The sequence below is a fragment of the Diabrotica undecimpunctata genome, chromosome 6 (assembly GCF_040954645.1).
Source record: "Diabrotica undecimpunctata isolate CICGRU chromosome 6, icDiaUnde3, whole genome shotgun sequence".
NCBI classification, from domain to species: Eukaryota; Metazoa; Arthropoda; class Insecta; order Coleoptera; family Chrysomelidae; genus Diabrotica; species Diabrotica undecimpunctata.
The window spans coordinates 148,905,013-148,917,832 of record NC_092808.1 but is presented as its reverse complement, the minus strand read 5'-3'; the positions used below and the strand labels follow the sequence as shown (position 1 = coordinate 148,917,832).

At 33.5% G+C, this 12,820-nt stretch overlaps 1 protein-coding gene across 1 annotated transcript in view; it reads right to left on the bottom strand.

The window, feature by feature from the left end:
- Window positions 1-12,820, bottom strand: part of LOC140444669 (uncharacterized) — a 30,133-nt gene that overhangs the window by 2,364 nt on the left and 14,949 nt on the right. The window contains exon 2 of the mRNA XM_072536429.1: window positions 10,919-11,721. Within this exon, the coding sequence (XP_072392530.1) occupies window positions 10,919-11,721 (803 nt within the window). The remainder of the gene's footprint in view (window positions 1-10,918; window positions 11,722-12,820) is intronic.

Genomic DNA, 12,820 nt, shown 5'->3' with positions numbered 1-12,820 from the left:
GCACCAGAATTGGTGACTGCCTGTCGATTGGGGGTTGCTTTTTGGCAGCTTAGCCCCTAAAGAATATAATGAATGTTTATTTAATTTAGTTTAAATTTTGTATTACATTAGACGGTGTTCGGTATTTATTTTTTTTCTCTTAAATCCATATGTGTATTATTTGTTTCAGTCGGAATACATTTCCAATTTTTTGTTCAGTTTACTTTTTTATTCAGGACAGTTTGTAGTTTAATTGTTGTTATAACATTATTAATAACAATAGCTGTAACATCAAGAATCGACAAATCGCTAATGTGGTTTAAAATATCAATAATAAATAAATATACTTTATGGCTTTTACTTACATCTGTAAAACCTAAAAGCTCTCATAAATATTACCAGTAACGCGGATCGAACAACAATTGATAATTGTGAATGATATATAAGTAGTTTCATCTACTTCTAACGAAAGCAAATGGTTTCCTGAATATGAGATTCAACAATGTTATTTAAAATGTAACTAATTAATTCTATTAATTCATTCTGAATTGTTTTAGATATGCCGCTAAATGTCTTCGAATCGGAAATTCAATTAGAAAATTTAATAAATTCCTGTAAATAGGATAATTAAAAATAAAAGACGTGGATAAGGCGAAAAATATAAACTGGGCGGCTAAGTGTGATGAACTGGGCAGATTTATAGGTGGAACAAAAGTGGCACAAGCTTGGAAAACATTAAAGTAGTTTATGAAAAATGAGAAAAATGAAGACAACATTTGACTGGACAAATGAATGGAAAGAATATTATACGAAACTGCTGAAAGAGGATAGAGTAGAGTACAGATGGGAAAAGATAAGGAAATTAATAGACAACAGAGATTAAAGACAGGAAATCCCTATAATAACATTATCTGAATTGACGGAAACCTTAAAAAAAGTTAAAAACGGAAAAGCCGCAGGGCCTGGAGACATTCCCATAGAGCTGGTTAAATATGGGCCGACTGCACTTTTAGAATTAATAGTAGACCTTTTCAATAAATGTATGTGTGGAGACCAGGAAATTCCTAAAAATTGGAATAAATCTTATATAAGCTCCATATATAAGAGAGGGAATAAAAGAGACTGTTCCAATTATAGAGGTATTAGTGTGACGAGCTCTGTGGGCCGGTTGTACGGCAGAATATTAAAGACGAGGGTTGAAAGACAGATACAAGATATTAAAGACCAAAGCGGCTTTCGTACCGGGAGATCCTGCCTTGATAATATATTTATCCTACGACAAATAATTGAAAAGCGTGTCGAAAGAAGTAGAGAGACCCATTTGGTATTTATAGACCTTGAGAAAGCATATGATAGTGTCCCGTTAAAGAAAATGGTTGAGGTCCTCGAAAGGTCCGAATTGGATTCGACGTATATCCGAGCGATATATAAATTGTACGAAAATGCAGTTAGTTGTGTAAAAATTGAAACCAGAACCTCAAATGAATTTAAAGTCACTAAAGGCCTAAAGCAAGGATGCTGATTGCCACCGACACTCTTTAAAATATACGTCCAAGAAACATTGAGGAATTGGAGAAATAAATGTAGATTTATGGGCATCGAAGTGGGACAAGAAACTCTGTATACATTGTTGTTTGCAGATGATCAGGTGGTGGTTGCAACCGATGAGGAAGATATAAATTATATGAATCGAAAATTATTTGAGGAATATGCCAAATGGGGGCTTACTGTAAACATAAGCAAAACAGAATATTTAAAAATTGGAGGAAATACCACAGATCTGAGGCTTGAAAACGCAGTCATAAAAGGCTGCAACCAGTATAAATATCTAGGAAGCATCATATCAGCAGATGGCAGAGTTAAGATAGATGTACAAAACCGAATAACCCAAGGGAAAAAATGCATCCGAATACTGAATTCATTACTGTGGTCTAATAAAATAAAGATGCATACCAAACTTCGCGTATACAGAGCAATTGTAGAACCAATTACCACATATGGTGCCGAATGTTGGACGATGACAAAGAATGAACGAGATAAAGTAGACGTTGTGGAAATGCATTATCTTAGAAGGTCATGTCGAGTATCGAGAATGGAAAGAATCAGGAATGAGGAAATACGAAACCGTACAGGAATTAGAGATACTCTTTCAGATAGAATACAAGGAAGGCAATTACAATGGTATGGTCACGTGATGAGAATGAAGGAGGAGCGGTGGCCTAAGAAAGCCTTAATGTATGTTCCGCCAGAAAGAAGGAAAAGGGGAAGACCACCAAATTCCTGGAGAAGAGAAATTACAAAAACAATGCAATCTAGATGCTTAGAAGAAAGAGATTGGAGAGATAGGAAGAGATGGAGGCTGAAATGCGGGAAGCGGCAATCGCCGTAGGACCCCCGTTATATGATGATGAATAAATTCCTTTAAATTATGAAACACTTCATCCCGCTCTTGCAAGGCACCTAAAACTTTGCGGCCAATAAAAATGAAGCATCGGCAGATTCACATTTGCCGTTTCTACCATTTGAATGCGTACGGGGAGAAATGTATCGTTTGTTGCTTATCGACTAATATTCCGTTGATTGTTACATGTATATCGTCAAAATTGCCGAAGGGTCTATAAGAATTCACACACACAGTCGGACGCCTGACTCTGATTATTAATTTGAAAAGTTTATGAGCAGGATACACTTAACGCTCGGATTCTTTTAAAAAGCATGAATAAAATTTAGTCCATATAATCTCACAGATATTTTTTTTTATTTTACAGAAATAAATGATATTAACTTATTACCTGCAATAAATCATTATTGAAATACTGATTAAATTAAATAATAAAAAAATCTATAACATCTATAAATGTGTGGGTTAGCACTGCCGATCCTGCAGACCCTGACCGGCCGCCACTGTTATTAAGATTTTTAAATGAAAATTATAAGAACAAGTTGAATTTTGCCAAAAATGTCAATTTTAGGACGCTAAAAAAGATGCAAAAGGTTTACCACTTTTACCTTCGGGTTTTCCTCTAAAACCCACCACGTAGAGGGGAGAAAACAAAAAAAAAATCGAGTTACCAAAAATTTGTATAGTTTATAAGCATTTCTCGTGTAAAATATGAGTTCTAGTTATAAAGTTTCTATAACTAGAACCTAGTCTTCAAAACATATAGTATGAAATTTTAGTTTTAAGTTTTGGCAATAAATGTGGGGCATTTGAAATATACTTAAAAAACGCTGAATTTAAACTTTCATATTAAAAACGATCTAAAACATTTAAAACTGCTCTTTTTTAATTACACCAGTACGTTTTTTAAAAGTAATTAACTTCTGCTATAAATTACACCCAAAAACGTCTCCTTTGGGGTATGTCCCATGACGTGCAATCATTTGTAATGTAAAAGTTTAAATTCTGCATTTTTAGTCATATTTCAAATTTCTCATATTTGTTGCTAAAAATCAAAATCGAATTTTCATGTTATAGGTTTTGAAAACTGGTCTCCAACAATGTAATTTTCACTACGACCTACATTCTATTTTGTGATATGTCGAACAAATTCTACTTATACAGGGTGGTCCTTAAGTAATTGTACAAAGAGAAACAATAGATTCTGCACTTTAAAATATTACGATTAAAGCCAACTTGCTTTTATAAAATATTGATATTAAGAAAGATACAGGGTGTTAAAGTGGAAATTTAAAATTATATTTTTCGCTATAATTTTTACGTTTGTAGATATTTTTGGACAAAAATTTACAGTTATATGCTTTTAAGTAGGATAGATTATAATTTTATACTTACTTTTATGTAACTAATAGAAAGCGCCACATATGCCACAAGTGTAGCATAAATTTGCGCCTAACTATTTTGCTCTTTAAGTTAGCTCTATTTGTGTTAAAAAATATTGAAGATACGTTATTTTTACAAAGAAAAGGTGTACTAGTTAGTAACCTGAAAATTAACCGTTTTCGAGATAAATGCATTTTATAAGTCAGCTGCACAATAATTCTTAGTTGGATATTTGTGCGGTCAAACACTGAATACCTGTAGATAAGCATAATTAATAGTTTATTCTTATTAAAACAACTCAAAGATGATAATAATGTAACATCACAAAATGCTTTTTTATATGTGCTAAATGTTTTATTGAAGAAAAGATTTTTTATCTTCTTCTTTATTTGCCGTGTCCGTATTCAGACGTTGGCCGTCATCATGTTTACAATTAACCTTTGCTATCGCTTCTTAAGTTTTTATAGTGGCGTTATATTACTTTTTCTCTATTGTAAAATGCTAAAAACCTAAAATATGTGGCTTATGCAAGATGGTACACAACCACATTCTAGAGAGAAGGTAGTTAGAACATACTTAAATACTTTTAGTATTTAAGAACTAATACATACTTTAAATACTTTTTTGAACGTTGGATTGGTCGTGGTAGTCATATTCCTTGGCAATGTCGTGAGATATTGATATAATTATTTAATTCATAAAAAATGCGAAAAGAATACTTATTGTTCATTACGTAAATTGTTTACCCATTTTTATTAGGACACATAGAAACTAGAGCACAGGTATTGAATAACACATATGTGTCCTGTTTCATAATACTTTTGCTACAAATCTAACCTGAAAGACTCAGCATTTTTACAAAAACATCATCGTTGTCCTAATAACCGATATTGTTATAAATATTGTAGACACAAATTAATAAACGTAATCATATAAATAAGTAATGTCATTGATATATTCATCCATTATACATTATAGCCACCACGTAGCCCCGAATTTATTCCGCTTGATTTTGGTGTATGGGACGCATTAACACAACGTGTCTATAAGAATACCATAAACATCCGAAATCAACTGTGGAAAGAAATAGATAGTCTTTAGAACCAATGATGCTATTTAATATGAGACGATCTTTTATGGAATATATTGACAAATGAATTAAAGAAAATGGTGGACATATCGAACACTTACTTTGACAAAAAGTTATATTATTTAGTTTACCTATTTCTTAATTTGGTTTGTAAACAAAATGTTTTGATTATGACTTTAGTTTAACATAAAACGTAAAATGTTTGATGTAAAATTCTATTATTCTGTTATTCTGTCAAATCCTATTATTAATTATCCTGCTGATATATTTATTTTATTTAATATTTCGTTACCTATTAACTTTAGTTAAAGGTATTTTATACCAAAATTCAGAACTATTAATGTTTTTGTCTATTTTTTCTTCGTTGCCTGGAGTAATTGCCTTAGATCAGAATTATGCAGCTGAATTTTAAAATGCGATTATCTTGAAAACTGTTAAGTTTAGAAGTTATTAACAAGTATACCTTTTTTTTGTTAAAATAATGTATCTTTAATATTTTCTATCCCAAATATAGGCAACTTAAAGAGCAAAAAAGTTAAGAGCAAATTTATACTACATATGTGGCATAAGTGGCGCCCTCTATCAGTTACATCAAAGTATGCATCAAATTATAATTTTTTATATTTAAAAGTACCCAGTTAATATAATAATAAATTTTTACACATAAATGTTTACCAATATAAAAGTTATAGCGAAAAATAAAATTTTAATTTTGCACTTAAACACCCTGTATCTTTCTTAATATTAACATTTTATTAAAGCAATTTGGCTTGAATCGTAATATTTTATAGTGTAGAATCTACTGTTTCTTTTTGTACAATTACTTAAGGACCACCCTGTATAAGTATATTTTAAAAAACGTTTGGTAGCAAGAATACCTTTTTATAAACGTAGAGTGGCACACTGTCAAGAAAAGTTTGGCACATGTGAATTAACGCATTAATATGTCAAAAAATTTGGCTGTGGTTATCTATTTTTTCTATTATTCGTCTCCCCATAAAAAATATTTCATTAACTATGTCTTAATATAATGTTGACTTTTTTTATTTGGACTAGGTTAATAAATCGTTCCTTTAAGGAAAATAAATTCTATTATGTAGTTAAAAATTTCCCTTTTTTTAATTTTCACTTTCTACCTGATTTTTTAATCATAACTTTGTATGCCAAACGGATATTCATTCAGGCTGCAATAAATCATTTACGTCGTATGCCTCCTGTCGGCTGGAATTTGTTGACCCTCCATTGTATTTACCTTACAAGAAAGAATCCAGCACTTTTACCCCTCTTTCATAAACTTTTCTCGCCATTCTTTATTCCCTTTTCATAACTTTGGTTCCCATTAAAGTTATGCAACATGCAAACACCTTCAGATGTTAGATTTCCCTCGCACATTTTTTACAGAGTGTCCTCGATTTATAGAATTTGATAATATAGACAAACACCAAACATGGAAAATTATAGAATAAATCAGAATTCAACAAAGTTGTCGCAAAGATGTAGATGAATATGTTTCTTACATCTACCAGGAAGTAGAAATACACGTACACGTACATGAAAATGAAACAAGAGATTCTTTTAAACTGTACGATAAATCACACCAATAAACCTCGAACCAGATATCCTAAGGTCTAAAGTTGATGAAGCCAAAAAACATCTTGACAGAAATAAATGATCTGGTTGCGATTACATCACAGCCAAGCTTTTACATAATATGGATGAACCTGCTCAACAATTAATATGGATACTGCGTAATCCCATGTTATGGAGAATCAGTAAATGGCCAAGGGATTGACGTACTGGGCTAGTTACTCTGCTATTTATCTCCACAATGGGCTTAAATCAGAGAAGTTACAGCAAAGTTTCACTAAAGCACTGCACAAAACTTGGTCCAAATAGAGATAGACTAATAGTAATATGTCAGCAATATTCATTACGTATACTGTAGCATGATCTATTTCCCTTAAGCATTGAATATTTAAATATATAAAAGTGTATAAGAATTTATTTGAAACGCACCTGGTTAATACGTCACAGAGACCTGAAGTTTGTTTACCCAGGTGTATATACCGAGTCATATAAAGAAAATATTAACTGCGTAGTGTGTACTTGCGTTTTAATTTTAATAAGTTTCCACAAAAATTTGAAGATCTAGCACTTTAAGGTCCATTATCGAATCAAAAGCTTAGTTAAAGAGAGATCCGATTGGATGCGAGTTAGAAACTAGCACGGAAAGAGACGAGTTTGACCGGGGAGTGGGCAGTCGAGGTAGAGTATGGCGGTAAAAGCGGAAAGAACAGCTTAGGAGTCTGAATAAGGAAACATGGTTCTCGAAGAGTTTTAAAAACCGACAAATTTTCATTTAATTCCCTGAGTCTTGATTAAAAAAAGGTGATTTAAGGTCAAAAGGCTATGTGGTAGTTGGTAAAGTGAAATAATCACCGGTTTGTTGCTATATTCCATATCAAGGGAATTTGATAACAGCGTTTCTGAGATATAAGGGGACCTACATGGTTTTGAGTAAAAAATAAGCAGCCGAGTTAAGAGAATACATATTGTTATCATCCAGGATAAGCCGAGGCACAGTTTGATGTTTGACCTCTTCCAAGATTTGTCCAGCTTCCATTTTGTGTCTCCCATTGGTCGGATCCAGATCGTTTAAAGTTTGTATGGGATAGTGTTTTTTTGTATTCAAATCTAAGGAAGGAAAAGCCTTTCTTCCCAAATAATAACAGGATTTTTTTAAATCTTCTTATATAGTGTTATCCAGGACATCTCTGTAAGTATTTTTTTTTATTTTTCATAGTTAGTCCTACTAGTCCTAACCAAATAAAGGAATCCTTATCCACGACTCAGCTCTCCAACCAAAACATAAGTAGCCGTTCGCAAACGTTTCAATTTAATTGCTTACCCTATCTCCAAGCCCAGTAATTGTTCAGTCCCTCTATTTACCCCCTAAAAAGCAAAATATAAATGTTACAATACAAAATAGATTTAGGTTTCTTTATGCCATTTAATCTTTTTGTCGTTATTGAAAAAAAAAGAGAGGTGTGCAACTGTGCACTATTTTATACGGATGTTCTCAGTTTCAGTTTTATACAGTATATTTTAAGTGATAGTGATTTTTTAATTTAATAAAACTAAAATAATATTAATCAGGAAAAGAAATTTAAAAAATCTTAGTAGAGAAGAATTTCTAATTAGACAAAATTTTTTCTTTATATTAGCGAAATGCAAATTGATTCATTTTAATTACATACTCAGCAACCGTACATAAAGAAATTAAGACACAAGCATTGATCCATCACCTGTACTCTTTATAAAAAGAAGTCTTTTTGTCAGAAATGAAAAACGCTCGAAGATCCAATAGATAGCTTTTATACAGACATCGTCTTTCTTGCGTCTTTTTTTCAATTTTATTGCTTTCGATGTGAATTTCAATGAACAGTGGCGTACTTCCCTTAAAGAAATACTATTATATAATTAGTACACGTGTCTATATGTAGATGTTAATTAAAGGATAATAAAGGATTATTTCTAAAAATAAACACCGATAAAAATGTAGAAAAAATATATGGCTTGAAGATAAATGCTGGAAAAACTAAATGCATGGCAATAAGAAAAAACGCAGTTTTAAGAATACAACTGCAAGTAGATAGTGCTCCAATAGATCAAGTGAAAACATTTAAATACTTGGGAATGATGATGAATGACCAATGGGATCCTCAACAAGAAATAAAATGTCGTACCGAACAAGCAAGACAAGCTTTTATCAAATTTAAACCGCTACTATGTAACCACAATCTTTTCTTCAATCTCCGGTACAGGATGGTTAAATGCTATATATGGTCCTATTTTTATACGGCATGGAAACATGAACGTTAAGAGTACCTTACATTAATAAGTTAGAGACCTGTCGAAATGTGGACGTTGCGAAGAATGTTCCGCATACCATGGACAGATGGGGTGAGAAACGAGAAAGTCTTAAGAAAGGCAAATACTGAAAGAGAACTACTCAATATGATCAAGGTACAAAAAATTGGATACCTCGGCCATATTCTGAGAGGAAAGAAATACGCAATCCCTCAACTAATCATCCAGGGAAATACTGAAGGCAAGAGAGGAGTAGGTCGCAAACAAATGTCATGGCTACGGAACATAAAGGACTTCTTCTTCTTCAAGTGCCGTCTCCATCAATGGAGGTTAGCGGTTATGGTGGCAAACGTTTGTCTATCTTCAGCTGTTCTTAAGAGTTCCTCAAATCCAAGTCCTGTCCAGTTTCTGATATTACGTAACCAGGACAATTTTTTTCTTCCAATTCCTCGCTTTCCTTCTATTTTGCCTTTTATTATCAACTGAGGGATGTAGTATTTCTCGTTGCGCAACAAATGCCCTAAATAACTGGTTTTTCTTCTTTTGACTGTTCTCAATAGTTCTTTTTCTAAATTGAGTCTCGCTAGTACTTCTTCATTTGTTTTTCGTGCTGTCCAAGGAATTTTTAAAATTCTACGGTACACCCACATTTCAAATGCCTCGATTCTATTCAGGCTCTTTATTTTTAAAGTCCATGTTTCGACTCCGTAGAGAAGAACAGACCAGATAAAACATTTTACAAGTTTTAATCTCAATTTAATATTTATATGTGTATCGCAGAATAGAACGCGCATCTTAAAGAAACTATCCCTAGCTTGAGCAATTCTCGCTTTAATTTCTTGTTCTGGGTCCAGCTTGCAATTAATCCAACAGCCAAGGTATTTGTATTGGTTTACCTGTTCTAAAATATTCCCATTTATTTTTATAGGTAAGGGGATATTCTGTTTTCTTTGGATCACCATTACTTTTGTTTTTTTTTCGTTGATCTTCATTCCAAACTCTCGACAAGCATCCTTAAGGTGGTCTATAACCCTCTGTAAGTTTGTGTCTGTATCAGCCAGTAGGACAGTGTCATCTGCATATCTTATGCTAGATATTGGTTCTCCATTAATTTTTATTCCTGTGGAAAGGTTTTCCAAGGCTTGCTTGAATAGTAGTTCCGAGTAAAGATTGAACAGCATAGGGGATAGTATGCATCCTTGCCTTACTCCTTTATTTATACTAATATTTCTAGATGTATGATCGTCGATCCTAATCTTGGCACTCTGCCTCCAATATAAGTTCTTAATTAATCGGAGATCTTTGCTATCCAAGTTGATGCTCTGCAAGGAATTTAACATTTTATTATGGTTTACGCGATCAAATGCCTTTTCAAAGCCTACAAAACATAGAAAGACATCCTTTTGTTGGTCGTAACACTTCTGCAGCAGTACTTGTAATGAAAACAAGGCCTCTCTGGTCCCCATTCCGGCTCTGAATCCAAATTGATCGTATCCAACTTCTTTTTCACACCTTTTGTATACCCTATTGTGAAGTATTTTTAATAGAATTTTAAGCATTTGGTTCATAAGACTTATTAATCTAAAATCTGCGCATCGCCTGGAGTTAGCTTGTTTTGGAATGGGAATAAAAATAGATTCTAACCATTCCTCTGGTATTTCCCCAGTATCGTAGATTGTATTAAACAAAATTACTAACAAATCAATGTTATTACTTTCGATCAATTTAAGTATTTCAGGATAAACTTCATCAGGTCCAGGGCTTTTATTGGTCTTTAATTGTTTAATGGCATATTCCACTTCGACTTTTAGAATTGGTGGGCTTTCAGTGACATTATTTATTGTAATGTCTATTCTTTCATCTCGGAACAGCTGTTGTATAAATTTTTCCCATTCTTCTATTTTATCTTTGGTGTTATGAATTAACTCTCCGTTGTTATTTACCAGTGGGCAATGTTGTTTTTTGTGGATGAATGAAAATTCTTTCACCTTCTTGTACATATTAAAGTAATCATGTCTATGTTCTAATTCTTCTATTTCTTTACATTTTTCTTCGAGCCATTTCTCTTTTGATTCTTTTATTTTCCTTCTTATTTCTGTATTTAATCGTTTGTAATCGCTTGTGTTCTTATTTTTGTATTTCCTCCTTTCGTCTATCATCTTTAGAATAGCTGGTGTCATCCAGTCTTTTTTTGCCATTAATCGTGTATTTGGAATTTCTTCCCTTGCAGAATTGACGAGGATGGATTTTATTTGTTGCCAAGTTGTATTTATATTTTGGATATTTATTTGGGTTCGGTCTATTTCTGAGAGTTTTTCATTTAGTTTTACAGTGGTTTTATCTTTAATCTGTACATCTTTTAGTAGTTCCATATTAGGTTTGTTCTTCGGCTTTGCATTTTTTATTACTTTAATTCTTGTGCGAATATTTGCTACTACAGGGTTGTGGTCGGAATTTGCATCAGCACTAGGATATGTTTTTGTACTTGTAATGGAGTTACGAAATCGTTGGTTGATTAAAACATAATCTATTTGATTTCTTATTATTCTTTCTTTTGTGTGTAGCGGGGAAGTCCAGGTGTATAACCTGCGTTGAGGTAACTTAAACCAAGTGTTTGTTGCTATCATATTGTGTTGCTGGCAAAACTCTAATAGTCTCTCTCCTCTTTTATTTCGTTCTCCTAGTCCGTATTCTCCTACGATATTTTGGAATTTCCCTCTTCCTATTTTAGCATTAAAATCTCCTAGGACGATGTTAATATCTTCTTTCTTTGTCAATTTCATGAGCTTTTGTAGATCTTCATACCATTCTTCTAGTATGTCATCTGACTTATCTGCGGTTGGTGCATAGACCTGAATAATATTCACATTAAAAGGAGAACTCCTTATTTGCAACAGCATTGCTCTGTCAGAGAGTGGTATAAAGTTTGAAACTGCGTTACTCAATTCATCGTTTATTATTACACCTACTCCATTGAAATGTTTTGGATCATTGTTGCCTGAATAATAGAGTGTTTTGTTCATAATTTTTGTTGTTCCTGAGTTAGGCCATCTAACTTCACTCAGACCTAAAATATCTATATTCAATCTGTTCATTTCTTGGCACACGTTTGCTAGCTTTCCAGCCTCATAAAGGCTTCTGATGTTCCAGGTCGCTACTTTGACGTCATTGTTTGTTTTAGTTTTGTATTTGTTTTTGTTCCTCCCGGGGATTCTTAGCACCCCCTGAACATTTAAGTTCTGCCGGGCACTGGGGGCCATCGATTTAGTTCCATTTACCATCATAACTTTCTTGGGAAAATTAATGAGGTGGTTTCCCATTGCCTTCCTCATGTTTTCTGTCGGGGTTTTCTCCCTTATCCGGAGTGTTCCAGTTTTAAGGCGCCGGAAGCTCGCCTTTCGCCCTTTCCCGTTAGCGTTACCCAGGAAGTACCACGTGGAGGTGGGAATCGGACTTGCTAACAGACGTAATGTTTAACTATTCATCCAGGTTTTATTACCACATACCTTCCGGTAAGACATGTGATCCCAGAGGTCTATCGTTAGCCATTCACTTCCCCTGAATAAAGGACTAAATAGGCATAAATAACACATGCATTTGCATGCCGCAAAAGTCAGACGTCTGGCCTTAAGATAATTCGCCAACGCACTATAGGTGTACGGCACTATGAGAAGAAGAAGAAGAAGAAAGGATTCATCATTATCAGCCTCTCCCAATCCACTGCTGGACATAGGCCTCCCCTGTTTGTCTCCAAAGTGTTCTCTCTTGTGCTTGCTGTATCCAGCTTTTTGTTGTCTTTCGTCTTGCCATCTTGTTGGTGGTCTTCCTCTGCTACGTTTATTGGCTCTTAGTCTCCATTCAACTAGTTTGCGAGTCTATCTTAAGTCCTTCATTCTGGCAACGTTTCCAGTCCATTTCCATTTTAAGTTACAGCTTCTTTCAATGACGTCTATGACTTTGGTCTTTATTAGAAACGAAGATCTACGAGCTAAGACCAAAGACCAAGTCCAAGAAGAAAGAATTATTAAAATAAAATACTCTTATTATTATACATAAACAGGGATACCAAAACCTCTTCTTTTTGACGTGACAACGTC